Source organism: Pimephales promelas, chromosome 7 (assembly GCF_988280905.1).
Source record: "Pimephales promelas chromosome 7, fPimPro1.hap1.1, whole genome shotgun sequence".
Taxonomy (NCBI): domain Eukaryota; kingdom Metazoa; phylum Chordata; class Actinopteri; order Cypriniformes; family Leuciscidae; genus Pimephales; species Pimephales promelas.
The window spans coordinates 18,092,338-18,110,828 of NC_142775.1; the positions used below are offsets into that span (position 1 = coordinate 18,092,338).

Consider the following 18,491-nt stretch of genomic DNA (forward strand, 5'->3'; position numbering starts at 1 on the left):
CAGCAGCCATATAGTGTTATGAATTCTACCCATTAATATTTATAAACAGATCCTCTCCATTATGCATAACCTGCAGTAAGACAAATTCAGCTATGATGATTGAAAAAGTTCAGAATTAAATAACAGGGATATTTAAGTATGGAAACTTGAACTGATTACCACATTTATGCTACAGCCGATAAACAATTTCAATTATAATTTTAACAAATATAAAGTAAGCTTTTGTAAGAAGTAAATAATAAGCCTAATATAATTTGCTTCTAATATTAGCCAATATTGAAAAAACAGACAACTAGTAATCGACTACTTTGATGATGTCTTTATTTCCTTTCTGGACAAGGACTGTATACAGTATATACATTTTCAATGGAGAGAGAAATCTCTCAGACTAAATCTAAAATATCTCAAACTGTGCTCCAAAGATGAACAGAGGTCTTACGGGCTTGCAACGACATGAGGGTGAGTCATTAATGACAGAATTTTCATTTTTGGGTGAACTAAACCTTTAAAGAGGGCCAGCGTGTCCTCTAACTCTTGTGGGTACAATTAATTATCTTGTACCCAGCATTAGACAGGAAGAGACTGTTTGACTGACAAGTAAAAACCACAATCATAAATCGAATTTGTGCAATGTTTACAGTTATGTCTGATAGAAGATTTAACGTCATAAACCTCATGAACTTGACAAATCACTCAGTAAACAATATCATCAAAAAGCATGACTTATAGCCTGCATTTCTATTAGCACTGAAGGCTCAAGAGTTGTTGCTGGTGCCCTTAAGCAGTTGACTGTTTAAACTGACACTCGACAGTTTATCAAAATTGGTGTGATATGGTTCGTTCAATCCCGAAAGAGAACTCGATATTGACGCACATTTTATGTGGGTTGTGTGTGAAGTGTACTTTAGAGGAAAGAGTGCATGCCGCCTAGCACTTCTGATAGTTTGTGGAACCACTCGTGTTGCTACTACTATCCGGTGCTGCCATCTTTGTTTTGGGTCTGACGAATTGACGCGCATATTTTGCGTCGACATTTTTTTTGTGTTGACGTAATCGATGATGTTGACGCGTTGTCCCAGCCCTATTAATAACATAACGACCAGTACAGCCGAGTGTTTTCCTCCTATGGGTGAAGACGTGGCATATGGCTTTTAGTTTTATTCAACAAAGCTTACAACTAGTGTGGCTCTTGACCATCTCCTTTCCCCCTTCAACTTCAGAAGCAAAAATATTTCCACATTTCAGCTTTTAATGAGGAGGGTGTTTGGGTTTCGCGCTCAGCTATCGTGTCTGTGTTATATGCACGGCACAGACGGTCCGGGCACTGCACTTCCGCACTTCAGAGTTCTGTCTTAACCATTCCGTCAATATTACGTTATTATAAATAAATATCTAAATCGAATCAGAATTGTCCACGTATGCATCGTGATACATCTAAGAATTGATTTTTACCCCCACCCCTACTGCTTAATCAACCTAGTATAACCAAAAATCACAATAAAATGTATAGATTTCTACAATATAAAAAGTACAGATAAATATTGAATGAATATTAAGGAAATGCTCCAGGTTCAAACACGGTAAACCATATTAATAGCATTTGTTAACAATTTCAAGGAAATTGGAAAAACGTTATGCTCATTGGTCGAGCTGCCCCCTAATAGTAAACTAATTTTCAGTCGACTAGAAGAGGCCTAGTCGATCAAAAAAAAAAACTTAATAACGAAGTAACGCAGTCCGTGAGGGACAGGAAATCCAAACATTTGCCTATCATTCATCGAACATAAATATGGCTTATCATTTGAAACATGCAAGTAGCAACTTTACATGGCTGCTCATTCTCACATTAACCTAGATAAATGTCCGCTGAAAACTACTAGCAAACTCACTGCATGCCATGTGCCGGCACACAACTTAAAATATTACATAATTTTTGGTCTCACATCAAGAGTAGCCTAATACGTAATTGGAATTTATTTGTGTGCACTCACAATATACTAAACATTGTGCTTTTGTAAAATAAAGAAAACAATCAGGCTGCCCTTTCTGCAGTCTTGGTCTTTGTGAACTTGAGCGGGGCAAAAAATAAACCGAAACTCAGCGTGACTCAGCAGAACCTCAACTTTCCACACAGACATAAGAAATAAATCTATCGAAAGCTTGAGATGTGCATTTTTAAATAAATCGATTCAAATAGAAAACAAATATTCTCAGATTATGCTATGAAATGAGTATATAGGTGTGAGCAGTATTCTGTGGAGATGACTAGCCAGCATCGCCAACTTCATCACTGCAGCCGAAAACATAGAAAACACTAGTTTATCAATAAATTATTAAAACGTTCAGACAGTCTCCTTGCTGTTTTTTCACGACACATTCATAATTATTACTTTAGACAATGCACTGTGGCAAGCTTTATGTGTGCACTGATTAGGCTATGTATAGGCAATTAAAGACTCATTATCATTTATTGGTAATTAACATAAATGTGTGATTAGTCAACAAATCCCTTAACTGAACGACTATAAGTAGACTAGAAAAATCTTTAGTTGAGGGCAGCCCTACTTCGCTTAAATAATGGGCAGACATGAAATTTCTAATACACTGATTCGCTCACATGCTCTGATGATAATAGCTTTGTAGCACTTTATTATTTGGATAATTGGTAAAAAATAAATCTTAATTAAATCTGTTAAATCTGATTCTGTTGCAAATAAATGAATTAAGAATAATACAATTATTCTTGTTGGGTTTAATTTATTTTTCTAAATTCTGTATCATTAAAATTATTAAATTTAATTTTCAAGTCTAATATTAATACAATTATTTAAAAAAAGCACACAAAAAAAAAAAAAAAAAAAAAAAAAAAACAAATGCAGTTTTCAGCTAAGTGCATCCAGAATTTTCAGTTGACCAAGAATTTATTTCGGTCCATCGCTAATAACTAATTAAGTGAATGCATTAACTCGACAGCCCTAATAATAATAATGCTATACTATACTATACAATACTATACTACTATAATAAATTTAATATTATTTATATTATATTTATTAATATCATTTCAGAATTATAATTATTATTAATAATAACAACAACAACAACCACAACACTTATTTTCATTTTACAGAACAGTAAAATTCTGATACAACGTTGACTCATTGAGATTTTATTTTAGCAGAAAACCACAGGGACATCTTATAGCATTTCTTTGTTGAGAACAACAGATTTATAAACGATTCTTATATGAATGTTGAGATCCCAAATGCAAATGCACTAGCAGGTGCAGAATAGCATTTATTCTGAATCGAAACTGAAAACATAGTGCTGTTACTATACTCTCAAACATGTCATGCAGCACATCAGACAATAAATGTACATATTTATTACAACAGAACCGTTGCAATGTGATGAGCTCACGAAGACATCATATTCTCACAATCAAGCATTGACAAATTTCATTAAAAAAAAAAGTTACCGGGCAACTGCCAAGTAACCCTTTTTAACGTCATTTTAACTCTCATTGATGCTTTGAACCATAGCTAACATACTAAGGGTAACCCGCAGATGGTTGGGTCCTGCCATGAGTTGTAAGAAGCAATCTATGCATGAAATAAATGTATTAGAAAAATGTGACATTTTGCAGTTAATTTAGTAATTGTTTAAGGCCATTTTGCATTTTCAAACATTGTACAGTAACCTGCACTTCCCCCCTCCTCCCCAACCAAGAGATTCTCTTTCTTGGAAATACGCAGCTCTCATGGGTCATCATTTTTCAGTGGAAAATACTGTAATCTGTATAAATACGGAAAAATTGACATAAATACGGAAACTGTAGCTTTAGCTCCAACAGTAGAGCATGGTGCTAGAGACGCCAAGGTCATGGTTTGAGTCCCAGGGAATGCAATAGATAAAATGTTAATAAAGTTGCTTTGGATAAAGGTGTCTGCAAAATGCATAAACGTAATATAGATGGAGAGACAGAGTTGTTACTAGACATACCTTGAGGCTTGACTCATAGTTTGTGTTGACTTTAAACATCAGGCCAAGTCGTAGATGGATCTCCTTGGCTCTTGAGAAGCTAGGGTCAATGTAAAGCACCTCCTGAAATGCCTTTATTGCCCTGCGAAAGACAAAAACAACAACAAAAGAAACCTTAAGGAAGGACAACCTTAATTTTGTTCATGTGAACACAACGTGAAATAAAATGTGAAGTGTGAAAAGGCAAATTAAATAGTCCATGTGCTTTAAAAAGAAAAGCTGGCAGCAGAAGCATCACTGCCATGGAAAGGCTAGTGAAACATTTGTGCCTAATGGTTGACACTTTTGTAACCCATCTCCCTCTATAATAGAGACAATATTGTGTGCAAAATATATCACAACATTAACTTATTTATTGAAATGTTGTATAAAACGTACTCCGTTACGAACCTCGGTTCTCTCTAGAAGAGGGAACGAGTACTGTGTAATATCTTGCGCTCGGGGAAAACATCTTTTCCACAAGATATTAAAGCTAAAAATTATCCTTAATTTTGAATTACTGAAAATGCTTTGCGGCAGTATGCAGACATAGGCAAGACGGATCGCGTGCCTATTGGCTGTCCTGCTGCAACTGCAGCAGCCTATCGAGAGAGGCCCTTGGTGACGTCAGATCCAATGAGGGCCCTTCTCGCCCACTATGTCACGTCCCGCCGAGACTGGGCCTACTGTATAAATGAAGAGTTTGGTCCCAAAACGCTATAAATCCATTTTGATGAATTTGAGTAAAACTGTGTTTTCTTTAGCAAGAAAATAGGAAGATGAAAACCACTATTTTCTGTTTCAAATTTTCACATAGCATTTGTAGGTTATAATAACAATAAAAAATTAAATCCAGGTTTTCAAAAGATTTATTATAATATATTTTCAAAGATTTATTATAAAAACAGATTGTTTTTTTCCCCAAAATGCAATAAATCAAAATAAAATTTTATACACATTGAATTTGTTTTCTTGTGCATACTATAAATCAATTGCTTTAATATAATAATATTCGGTAACACTTTACGGTAAGGGTACATGGATTATGAATTCATGTATAAATGAATGCATGAATTATGCATTCATTCATACATTAATATCTTCAGGAACTAACAACGTTTTTTTTAACAGTTCAACGTTTTTCATTCATGACTTCATGGATGAACAACACCTTAATTAAAACATTAAATAAGATGAGCACATCATAAATTATGATTTATTAAGCATGATCTAACGTTACTTCTGCATATCGCTGTTGTCAACCTTGGGACGTCGCCTCTGAACTTTTTTGACGGCGATCAGCTGTAAAATGGCTTGGTCCTGCTCGGTTTTCATTGACTTTGAATAAAACAACTGAAAGTTTTTCAAAAGATACCCTGGGGTCAGTGTGTCAGAAGTTTGATGCTGTCGTGTGAACAAGCAACAGCTGGCATTTCCTTCTCCCGAGTGACTCATCTTCTTTATCTCCTCACGTAAATGATTCGATTTCGATGTCACGTTTACCCATGCAGGATGCCTTACCCTCCGCAGGTTCACCAATGCTGTCAAAATTATTCATTTTTTTATTTGTTTGTTGATCGAAAAGTACAAAATAGATGAGGAAACCTAGGAAGCTGGAGTTAAAGCGCTGCCGTTACTGCTGTGATTGGTTGAGCGGATGTATCGCATTTCGCAGAGAAGGGAGACTGCCGTTTGTCGCAGTTTGGAAAGAAAGGGAGAAAATATTACATAATAACACGGCGGATATCGCATTTTACATAAAATTAAACATCGACTTTTCAAGACTGACCAGATACAAAACAGATTTTTGCAGTAACTCATTTTTTTTTTTAAATGGCGTTTATCGCGTTTTGGAACCAAACTCTTCAAATACATCTCAATGGGCTGATATAATCTGCTTTTTCATCGCCGAAGCGAACCAGAGCATGTTGCATGCCTTTAAGGCGGGGACCTCTAGGTTATAAAACCTTATAAAATGTAGAACGGGAGGCCTAGCCAGCCGCCATACAGATATCCTGCTAGGTAATCGAGGCCATGCCTCTTGTGGAGTGTGCTCTGACACCTAAAGGACACTGCAAGCCTTTAATAGTGTAGGCCAGAGCTATAGCATCCACTATTCAGATAAGCTCTGTTTCAATGGGGCTAGGCCCTTAGTATGTCCGCTGAACAAAACGAAAAACGTTCAGAAAACAGACGAGCGAGACAAATAAGCTCTTAATGCCCTGACTGGGCAAATAACCTGAGCCCTGAACGGTGTGTTGAGGGATTTAGGCACGTACCCGTGTCTTGGTTTGTGTATGACTTGAGTCATTTGGCCCAAATTCCATACACATCCACTTACTGAGAGCAATTGTAAATCCCCTATGTGTTTCATTGAAGGAAGAGCCATAAGAAACACTTAATCTTGAACAACAAATGTTTCATGTCTGATAAATGGATTGGCTCGAACGGGGCAACTTTCATGGCTTCCATGACTGGCCAGTCACTGTGGATGGGGTTCTGCCCTTATCCAGTAGCTCTTGAAGGAAGGAGAGAACTTCCGTAACCCCACAGTCTAGAGATGAAAAGCCTCGTGATCGTGTTTAACACTCCCTCCGGAAGGTTAGTAGGTACCCGTTGATGGCCCATGCATGTAGAGACCACAGCTTCGGGCGAGGATGCCAAATTGAGCCCTTGGCTTGAGAGAGAAGGTCTTTCCTCGTTGGTATTGGCCATGGGGCAGTGCTTGTCAGCTGCATCAGAACTGGGAACCAAGCCTGTTTATTTCATAGCAGAGCCACAAGTAACACTGAGCATCCCTTTTCCCTGATTCGTTCCAATACCTGAGGCAAGAGCGAGACTGGGGGGAAAGCATGCGGGGCCAGACGTGAGCCAGCACATCCCTGCTCTTGGAGAACATCTTTGGACAGTGTGCGTTTTCTTGGGACGCAAATAGGTCTGCCTGCGCTCTGGCAAATGTCTCCCACAGCAGTAGGACCGTCAGCGGGTGCAGAAACCATTCTCTTGCTGGAAAATTGTTTCTGGAAAGTCTGTTTGGTCCCAAATTCAGGTGATCAGGCACATATGCTGCTCTCAGTGAGCACAGATTGTGTTGAGCCCAGACCAGGAGGCATTCCGTCAGCCTGTAAAGGTTTCGGGACCTGACGCCACCCTCGTGATTTATATTGGCCATCACTGACATGTTGTCCGAGCAGACCAAGGTGAGGTGATTTTTTTTTTCTGGGGACAAAAACGCCTCGGCACGTTGTCGACTGCCATCATTTCCAGACAATTGTAGAAACTTTCCATGTGTAGAAACTTCCTCCTGTTCTGACCACTGCCCAAAGAATGGTTTGCCCTCAAGCAGCACTCCCCATCCCGAGCTGAAGACATCCGTAGACACCACCTTCAACATCGATGAAGTCCCCAGGTTTACATTTGACTGGTACCAGTCGATTGCTCGACAAGGTTTCAGAGCTGTGACGCATTTCTGATCGACCTTGAGGCCCAAGCTCGAGGTGGTACTCGCTTTTAGCCTTACCTGCAGCGGGCACATGCAAAGCAGACCCAACTGGTGTACTGATGATGCTGAGGCCATGAGACCCAGCATTTTCTGAAACCTTTTGAGCGGGACTATAGAGCTGCAGTGGAAGGATTTTGTGATGGGCTGAATGTTCAGTCTGTGCTCTGGAGACAGTCGTGCAGTCATAGAAAAAGAGTCCAGGTCTGTGCCCAGCAAAATTTTCGCCCAATTGACTTTGAGACCTAGAATCTTGAGTAATATGGTCCTGTGTTCTATGAGCTTTGAGTGTGATCAAGCTAGGATCAGCCAATTGTCCAAGTAGTTCAAAACTCGCATGCCCCGAAGTTTCAGGAGTGCGAGAGCCACATCATGCACATTGCAAATAACTCCCTCGAAGGCGAATCTCAAGAATCGCCTGTGATGTGACGCAATTTGTACTTAGAAATACGCGTCCTTCAGATCTATTTACATAAACCAGTCCTCTAGGCAAATCTGCGCCAGGATTTTGCTGGTTGTGAGCATTCTGAACTGCCATTTGACATTTGAGATAAAGGCTCTATGGCCCCTTTGCTCAATTGCTCAGACTCAGACAATGACAAACGGTGGAAAGCGTAGCAAGTACGGTGACTGAAGGCGGCAAGGGGAAGGCCATCAGCTTCTGATGCAAAGGCTCATTCCACAGAAAACTTTTTCCTCAGAAGGTGCGGCTTCTTCACTCCATATCCAGCGATGGGTGAGCTTCGCTGAAGAGATGAAAAATCATATTATATCAGCCCATCGAGCTGTATTTATAGGCCCAGGACATACATGTCTGGGTGGGACGTGTCTCGGTGGGTCACGATGATCTGACGTTATCAAAGGTGTCTCTCAATAGGCTGCTGCAGTTGCCGCAGGACAGCCAACAGGCAGGCAGGCTTTTTGCCTATGTCTGCATGCTGCTGCAGCAGTTGTGATATAGCCTATGACAAGCACTGAGCATCTGTCTTTGGCTCAGTGCCAAGATGCAGTTTGAATTTGGCAGTTATGGCACATCACTGTACATTCACTAATAAATTAATTTATTTATTTGTGAATTTGATACCTTTTTGTGAATATCTTAACCTCTGTGAATCTCATCTCAATTTAATTTATTTGCTTAAAATTTACAAAAAATTATTTGTAATAATGCAACAATTGTACCCCCCATATATATGCATGTATGAAATTCAAATTTATAATAGCCAGAGTGCCACACACACACTCACATAGACAGAGAACCATAACACATGATCTCAACCTCTGACAAATATTGCAACACGTGGTCGGCTCACAGCAGTGGGCTTTGCATTCTTATACAGTATCAGCTCAGGCAAACAGAGGGTGTTTTTACTGAACCACGGCCCAATGAACTCAATGGCCCCAATCCCCCTCCTGTCTGCAGAGCACTGCAGTGCATGAGAGCCCTGCTACATGACAGAATGAAAGCTTTATCATCATTTCTTTATTGCTCGCACATGAGGTGCAGCTATATGAGACCATCTGGCAGGCAATCAAAAAGATCACTATGAAATTCAAGTGTCAATTAGATCAATTAGTATGTCTGGCATAAAACGAAATACAAAACAAAAGCCAATCTGAGCCCATTGTTTATCGATATAAAACTGACAGGTTTGTTATTTCAAACTGTAAAAAAAGCTTTTTTGTGCTGGAGAAAGTTCTGTTAGCATTCAATTTCAGCTCAGCGGCAAGAACCCACAGAAGTTTGCCATTATAAATAGACCATCTTTGCATATGGGCAATTAGTTTTGGGCATTTTTACTGAGACAATCACATGAATTGTAAATAAAGCAAAACTAGTTTTACCATTGAAACAACTACCATTGTATCAGAGTCATGACAGAAACGGAACCGAAAATTCAAGATGCCCTTGGCCAAAAACCAAAACCAATTTTTTTAATAAAATTATATATTATTGTATAATTGTATTAATATTAGAGTTGAATTAATTTAACAAATTCACTTAAATTTTCAGAAAACAAACAAAAAAACAGCAAATGCGAGTCAAATGTCGCAGCTTGTGACGTCACAACATGCGACCGACACTGCAAGTGCACAGAACGTGATTACGGACACATACACAAAAAACTATTAAAATACCAGTGAATTAAGGACACCTATTGAGCAAAATTCACTTTTACATGGTGTTAGAACATAAATGTGTGTTGGCAGTGTGTGAGCAAAACCACCCTAGAATGATAAAAATCCACCCAGTGTTTTTTTTACAATCTCAATAAATCATATGCACTGTCTCAGAACGAGCTGTTCTAAGATTCAGCACTTTGTGACGTAGAATTGAGCAAGGGGTTTGATTGACAGTGTGGTTGTGGCATAGACCCCGCCCTCGTGATCTGTACACCATCCTCCATTGTTTCAACGACAGCCGGCAAGTGTTCTGTTGTGGGACGGGATGTAATAATGACATACATAGTAGTTTTCACTTATTTCTGACATCAGAGCCACTGAAAACACAGTGGATGTATGGAAGTTTAAGTGTCGCCTTTCCTTCGTAAATAAGTTTGTTTGAGCGAATCATTTTCTGACTGACTGTTTTGTGAACGAGGGTCAATTCAAAGCAGGTTTTGCTTCAAAGTTAATCCTCAACTGTGGATCGTTGTCTACTGTTTGCGATCCACCGTCACCTCCAGTAAGTGTATTTTATGATTTTTGAGCAAATAGCAATTTCAGTCGAGTTGTTGTCGTCGTCGTAGGACGTCTGTGTATATAATTTAAACCTTGTTTGTATAGTGTGTAACCACACGTTTATAAATATATATATTTTTTAAAGATATTGTATTAAAAACTGCATATATGTTCTTGTTCTGTAAATTAGCCATCTTCTCACATTTGCCACAGAAGCACCTGTGTGACAAGTAAACATGATGCAACAGGTCCCTCGCATAAATGTAATTTCGCTTGTACGTAGCAAACTTTATAACAGTATGTGTATGTAGTTTCAAAAAATTGTGCCAACGTTAGTGTTCGTGTGTGTTGCACATCCATAATTTCAAAGGGGACGTGATTACAACTCTAGAAGTACATAAATGCATCAAATAACCATACTGAGACGTCCAGGTCAATTCTCATTTGTGTTTATTCTGTCGGAGTCTCTTCGTCATCTGGGTCTGATCAGAGACTATTTATATATTCTGATTCAAACATGTACAGCTGAATGACATACAAAACAGCGGGTCTCTCACTCTCAGCCCTTCTGCTTACTGACTGCCAAAGGTATGCAAGTGATGCCCTCATCCAAAGGCAGGAAGGGGATATGCACCTCATTTGCATTTAAGGTTGTACACACCAAAACAGCTCATTTTAAAACAGGCCCCAAAAATGACATTTTCAAATGGTTATAATAAATTAACTGTGGGGTATTTTGTGCTGAAACTTCACAAATACATTCTGGGGACATCCGAGACCAATATTACATCTTATAAAAAGGGGCATAATAGGTGCACTTTAAATTAATGCAAACAGTTGAGAAAGAAATCGAATGTGTATCATTTGTATTGGATCTTTATGTGGTATTGCAAGGATCTTTTTATATTGGTCTTAAAGTGACAGCAAGCAACCTATCCTGCTGTTCTTATTACTGACTGAAAATCTGACCAGATCATCTTCTTATAGTATGGACATATCTGCCTGCCTTCACGTCTCTCTACCTTATTGGACTTGAATACCCCTGAATTACTGCAAGCTAGTTTATTTACTGAGCCTGTGTAAGAAAGGAAAATCCCTAATGCTGAGTGAGTGGGCAAGAATGAGAAAGAGAGAAAACGTGAAGCAGGTCATTTAAGTTTCCTGCTCAGGAATCGAGAGGCAGGGGAAGATTACCTCATCACCAGCTACTAGCATGCAAAAAGTGGTGACTGGGTCAAGTGCTCTATAGTCACTGCACACTGAAATTAATGATTTAAGTAATAGACATATTTCTATCATCCATCAACACATTCCTTTTTTATCTAATATACACAATGTACTTCCACATGCCAAGTTAACGCAATTCCTGCTGCTAAAGCAAGCTGAACAATTCTACAGAGCATGTCTGAGGCATACCCTTACAAAACCAACATGGTATGCCTACCTTCTCTGTCCAGAATGGGCATCTGAGGGGGTGCGCTGCACTGCCCTAAGACAAGAAAAGAGGGGACCTCCAGTAGTAAATATCACAACATACCATCTGTACATACATTTGCCAAATCAATACCAATATCCAATTTACTTTCATAGATGGTACAATAATATATATATATATATATATATTAAATTGACCATAAAAAGCTATTGGGGAGGGGGGAAAAAAACTTGACTGATTCATGAATGAGGGAATGTGATGCTTTTCCCATTTTCTCTTAAGACCCAGACCTCCATTGAGTAATGGCACAAGACCAGCTGAACACAGTAATGGTCTTTGGCAGATTTCAAATGTGACCTAAAATTTACCAGCCTAGAGACAGTTTAATCATATACATATAAATCTTAAATATTTGAAAGAAAAATAAACTCTGGCATAAACTAGTAAAGTATAGACAACTGCGCGGAACAAAAACATTAGGCAGAGGCAGGCATTAAACTCGTTCATTAAAAATCTGCATCCCCCACCCCTCCAAAAAATACCTATTTCAAATGTTATAGTAACCTGTACAGATATCGTCCAGGTGTAATACATAATGCGCGTTTTAAAAACAACCCTGAGCCCGTTTTATGACTTTGTTATAAAATACTAGTTAAGTTGTACATAAACAGTCTATCCATTGCAGTTTTTCAGCACCTTATGCCACAAGTGTTGCAATTTTAGGCTTCAAATGAAAGAAGCGAGGACAGAGAAGGTCAAACCATAAATTAATCAAGTCCATAATAAATTTGTTTATTCATATACAATATCAAACAACAACAACAAATTTAAAAGAATTAAAATTGTTTATTAACTGCAGTTGCAACAAAAGTAGCTGTCTTTCTTAAAATGTTGGCACTTCTCCAGCCATGTACGCACAGAAGTAAACAAATGTGGTCTTCTGCTTGCACTTTGCTGCTGTAGCCCACACCGCCAACTAGAGTTTTGGCCGTGTACTTGCAGAACAACAGACAACCAATGCAAAGCTATGAATGCAAACCACAATGTTGTAGGCTTGACTTATAATCATAATAGCCAATAGAGTCTGTGGATCATGTCCATATTGGAAGCCAGTCCCAAAAAACAAAACAAAACAAAAAAAACACTGCACCCCAACCAACCCCTCCCCCCACACACTAACGGAGAGCCCCTTTACTTTGAACCACAAAAAGTGCATATCGCAAATATGATTTTAAATAAATTTATTTAAATTGTCCAACAAACGAAAGAAGAGATAATGCTTTAAAAACAACTCTTGTTATTCATCGACAGAACAACAATTCACACATTCTGCGGTCTTTAACAACAAAGATAACAGACTAAAAGTAAAAAAAAAAAATTATAAAAACAGGACGAGCAAGGGTAGGATAAAAAACACAATTTGAAATCAGTCTGTATGCTGAGAAAGCATCAGCATCACACTTCAGGTCATGAAAAAATGCTATCAGGGATGATATTTGAACAGTCTGTTCAACAGATGAAAAAAGAAAACATGGAATGCAAAAGAAAAGAAATGCATCACATAATTCATTGTAATTATGTACTTACCACTGAAAAGCATTGTAATGGAAGTAAACCAAACCAAGGCCATATAAAAAGGCAGCATTCTGTGGAAAAAAGAGCTGAGAGTTAGAAACTTATGAAAAACTATTCATTAATTCATCATCGTTGAATTAATCTGGGAAATGACTTTCTGATAGAGGATGACACCTTAAGCCCGAGTACTCTCACAGCAGGTCTGACACATCTGCACTCATCGGGGGATAGAAATGGCTGCAGCTAAGAGTTCAACTAAATAGGTGGCAAAGTTTTCATCTCTCGCAACCACAAAAGGTTATATTTACATAAGGGAATGAATGCGCGAGACAATATGGATCAATGAAACATTATCATGTCTTAACCTGTTATCTGCCCTTGCAGAGGCAAAGTGTGACTCAAACTGAAAGCCACTGCGGCTTGTCTTCCCCACAAATGAACTTTCACAAGATGAAGAAACTAGATGGCAAGCTCACGAAAAACTAATTGAAGTCCCCCTGTAGTAAACGCTGCACAATGGCAAGTAGTAATTCCTGGTTTAATTCAGCTAAACACTTTTGAACCAGAAATTGATTCATAAGTAGAAGAGTGAATTATACAGGATCGTAATCGTACACAAGTCAACACTGATCTTGCATACCCCTCAGAAAGTGTGCAGTTGCACCCCTGGATGTAGATACGGAGAAGAGACAAATGTGTTAACAGAGTTTAGTGATTTTGAAGAGAAAACTTCAGAATAATGTCACGAAGATCATACAAATTATCCAAAATACATAATATGAAAAAATACATAACCAGCCAGTGTTCACAACTATCTGCTTGCCTTAGCTCGATTCAAAGAGCTAAGATTGTAATAATGTTTTTAATTCCAGTGGTAATTGTGGATGTCCGTGGAAGATTCGAGCATGTCTTTGCGTCATTACGTCACACCTGTACACAAAGGAGACTCTGCTAGAAGGATATTGCGTGTGAGGATGTTGTTGAAGGTGGAAATTTATAGCCTTTTCCCACCGCACTTGATATAATTAAACTTGTCAATTTGATGGCGGATCCAGAAAGGTTCAAACGACAATCACCAGTGACAACTGGATATTCACCCACTGAAAAATGCAAAACACTTCGATTTCAGAGTGGCTACTGAAACCGGACCCATGCGAAAACAAGAATACATATCAGATGGACATCACATTTAGTCATGCAATACTGACGTTAACATTAACAATTACAACAAAGTATAATTTGCAAGGTTTTGTGTGATTTGATAAGCGATTTTTAGATTTAATCAGTGCAATTTACTGCAATGTCAGAACCAGAACAAAAGTGGATGTATGTTTCTTGTTCAGACGACATTTTCCAGTGAAAATGCTTATGTTGGTCATACTTCCAAAAATATTAACCTGTGATTCTGAATGACAGTATCCATACCGGCGTGGAGACTGACAGCTGCACACTCTCCTCAAAAATTGTTTATCCACGCTGTGCCATGTCAAAATACAACTCACGTAAAGTTGATAATTCCGCGAATCACTGCAATTGCCGATTTCAAACAGAGATGGCGACAAAGAGGAAAAACTGCGGACTGCAGCTTTAAAGTTCATTTACAAGTTGTGTAATCAAACTCCAACTCATTCCCTAGAGCGGTCAGAGTGACTGAGGTGAGACAGAGTTACGAGAGACTGAAACTGATCCACCAGACTCACTCTTGTGCATTTAGAGCAGCTTCAGTTCTGATCACTGATGTTAGATTTTATATAAAATTTTCCTCATGTAAAATTGATGGAGCTAAACTTCAAATGAATAGAACAAAATAATACTCACAGACACTCGAATTGTGCACACACACACACACACACACACAAAAAAAAAAAGTTGCATTCTAAAAAACCAGCAGTGTGAAGTTAGGACAAGCACGGAAAGAGTGCCAGAGAAGAACTGACAGCAGAGTGCATGGTGCATCACTCTGACAGTACTGCACATGACTGCTCCTCACACCTGCACATATCATACACGGCTGTCTGACTGCTCAGACAGCACCCTTAACCCCTTCAGTGCAGGTGCAAATTTAGAACCGGCCCTGACTCTAAAAGCCAAAATATTATCCTGACGCCTAACTTTCACAGCTGCGCTCTTCAATAGCTAGGTTTCCATCCAAGGTTTTTTTTTTTTTTTTGTGAAAAATTTTTGCATGCATTTTTTACTGATATAGCTGACGGAAACGACAATTACAGATAACTTTTTTTGCAAATGTCAACAACATTTTTTCTATTTAACTTTAGCGCATAAATTCTAGGTCGATACTTCAAATGTCGCGAAAAACTAATTTGGAAACTGTTGATTTTTTTTTTTAAACGCAAACAAATGTGGTCACATGACAGAATTAGGCTATATTACAGCATTCGCATTTGTGGTGTTGCTCCTATTAAAGCACCATTTCTCTGTAGTTAAGTCACATTCATCTGTTATATAGGATATTTATTTCTTTTTACGGTGTATAAATTCAGAATAGACAGTTTTTGCTTCCACTTTAAAAGCCTATCAGCAATTATTCTTTTAACAAATAATTCAACTTAACCAGTTTCTGAATATTGCATAATCAAGTCTAAATAGTCTTCATAATGAAGTTAAAAAAACATTGTTAATCACAATTATTTTATGTAAACTATTTAATACATAATAAAGTGGATCAATCAAATGGATGAGTAAAATTTAGCGCTAATTTATGCAGCTTGTCAAATTAAAATCGGGCATCTGTCAAACTAATGAAGGCTGTTTCCAAAGGTAAATAAGGTAAAAATACACGTTACTTGTGTATCTGAATAAATCAAATTAATGTCATAACAAAACAGATTTTTATGAAAGCTGGTTACTTGAGAAATGAAAATCACAAACTAGGGTTCGACCCATATGTGATTTTCAGGGCCGATGCTGATGCCGATTATTACAGATCAAATAAACCGATAAACGATATATATACACACACACACACACACACACACACACACATAAACACATACATACATACAAGGCTAAGTAATATTTTTTATCTCAAACAAATTAGGAAAATAAAGTGAATTGAATCCAAAAACCTCTAAATGAATTTTAGAATTAAGATGGCACAATTTAAGCAACAGATCATTTTAAAAAGTTAATAATAGGCCTACCTTAGTACATAAATAAAAGTTGCATCTGATGTTTTTGATCGATTTGATGTTATTGAATTCTGAAACCAGAAGGAATAACCTTTTTGGTTAGAATGATCTGAATATGCGCCACACCAAACCGCGACTGGCTTGACTGCAAGTTCAAGGCTTGCGTTAAAGACATGACAGAACATTTCAGTGCACTGCCAACCCTTTTTATGGATCCTAGAATTTTTCATATGCTACAGGACAAATGCTGCCCTGTGTCCAAACCTGTGGGGTTCGGCAAATAAAGGCTTTTACATGCAGTCCTGCAGTGCCACTTTGCAGTGATCTTCTGATTTCCAAATATTTTCTAATATAGTAATAGGCATGAAAATAATAAACTGGCCAATTCCAATTGCCTCATTACTCTCTGCGTTTTACAAAAAATGTGAAAGATATGATATAATGTGATATATGCAAAATGAAGTATGAAAACGACTCGAAGGCAGATTTTTTTTTTTCTAGATGACATCATTACATAAACACAATTTTATTGGTAAAAGGCCAATTTTTTTGGGAGATTTTTAACGCATATTCACTTTGTTGATAACAAAACAAAAAGTGGATGGAAACTTGGCTAAATTTTCCAGCCATCCAAACTTAAATAGTTCCAATGCAAAAATGTCATTTACAGTTTATAGAACAAATGGAAAGAAACTCACACGTTCATATCACCCATCTGTGCTTGAAATCAGCTTCTATTAGCCGTATGCTGAGGCTTAGTGCCTGATATGTGAGATGTCACTTCTACAGTCGACAGCCGTATCTGAAGTCAAAAGCACTCCATCACGGTGAAAGTTTGCACCGACAAAGAAATTTCACCGCCAAGTACGTCACTATTGCTCAAGGAGAAAACAGTGTTCGGAACCCAGAACTGTCAGAGATCATTACTGACACTCACCCAGGCCAGGATCTAACTCCGCATTCAAAAACCTTCTTACACACAGCTACATATAGCCAGACACAACAAACTCCATTGCTTTCACTAATAGCAGACACCTGGAATTACCCTCTATTACAGGAGATCCAAATGCAAGTGGCCCTACTAAAAATAGTCTTAGTCTTGTGCAAGTACATGTTTATTTTTCACCGTATCATTATCACTTAGCTTACTTGAAGTTAAAAACCCTTGTTTGACATGATTACACTCTACTCAAGTACATCAACGTTCGATATTATCCGTGATGCATTAAGACAAATGCAATGTTGCCATCTGCATCCATGACCACATATGAGAGTGGTTGTAATTGGATCAAAATGAATTTCCAAAACACACTGGTCCCTGTTAACATCTTTATTTAGTGCTGTCTACTTGTTGAATGGATTTAACGGCAAATGTAAACTGTGCCAGTGTGTAATCAATGAGAATCAAGCATTCCTCACCTTCCAGTAGTCTGACTGTAAACTGTAGTATCTCTGGTATGCAGATAATGCTGAAAAAAAAAAACAAGAAAAAAAAAAGAGATTAAGACTGATTGTAAAATGTTTTTAATAAATAAAATAAATATTCCTTAAGTCAGAACTCACCTTTAGAATAATCTTCCAGTAAAAGGTTGAAGTGTCCTAACTGGCAAAACACCTCTGGCTCCACTTTCCCTTCAGCTTTTAAGATGTAGACATCATAGCAGCGAACAGCCTGTGAAGTTAACAGCAAACAAAACAAATCAGAATGACCACTTGGAAAAATCAATCAGCTAAGGCCATTGCACACCGAGTCCGAAATTCGCATCCGAAATTTTCGCACGTAAAAAAAAAAAATTGACCTCACGTTATGTCAATCACGCTTGCACACCGCCTCCGAAACTTTCGTTTGTCATAAAAAAAATTCGGACCGGGTTCGATTTTCTGCATTTTTCGCATCCACAGCCAGCATTTTGAGAGGTTTATTGACAATTCAGGGCCGGGGGAGCTCGTTTACTATGGAGCTCGTTCCGCACATCATTGCACATATGCGCAGTGCTTTCAGTTTCAGTTTTCAATTCGATCAAGTCTTTATGTTCTCTTCTCTCGATTGGATTATGAAAGGAATGACCTCCCCTTTCAATCAGATTGAAATTTCAGATCGATTAATGTGTGATTGAGCAGCCAATTCGAT

General features: G+C 38.1%; 1 protein-coding gene across 7 annotated transcripts in view; it reads right to left on the minus strand.

Annotated features, from left to right (window-relative positions):
- The window catches only part of kdm6a (lysine (K)-specific demethylase 6A), a 51,003-nt gene that overhangs the window by 27,664 nt on the left and 4,848 nt on the right, over nucleotides 1-18,491 (minus strand). For 4 of the 7 annotated variants that reach the window (XM_089133157.1, XM_039676317.2, XM_039676314.2 and 1 more), the window contains exons 3-7: nucleotides 17,924-18,032; nucleotides 17,780-17,829; nucleotides 13,224-13,282; nucleotides 11,646-11,690; nucleotides 4,003-4,123 (exon numbers count right to left, since the gene is read on the minus strand). In XM_089133157.1, coding sequence (XP_088989283.1) covers nucleotides 4,003-4,123; nucleotides 11,646-11,690; nucleotides 13,224-13,282; nucleotides 17,780-17,829; nucleotides 17,924-18,032 — 384 coding nt within the window. The remainder of the gene's footprint in view (nucleotides 1-4,002; nucleotides 4,124-11,645; nucleotides 11,691-13,223; nucleotides 13,283-17,779; nucleotides 17,830-17,923; nucleotides 18,033-18,491) is intronic. The other 3 variants (XM_089133158.1, XM_039676316.2, XM_039676315.2) reach the window with 1 other exon arrangement.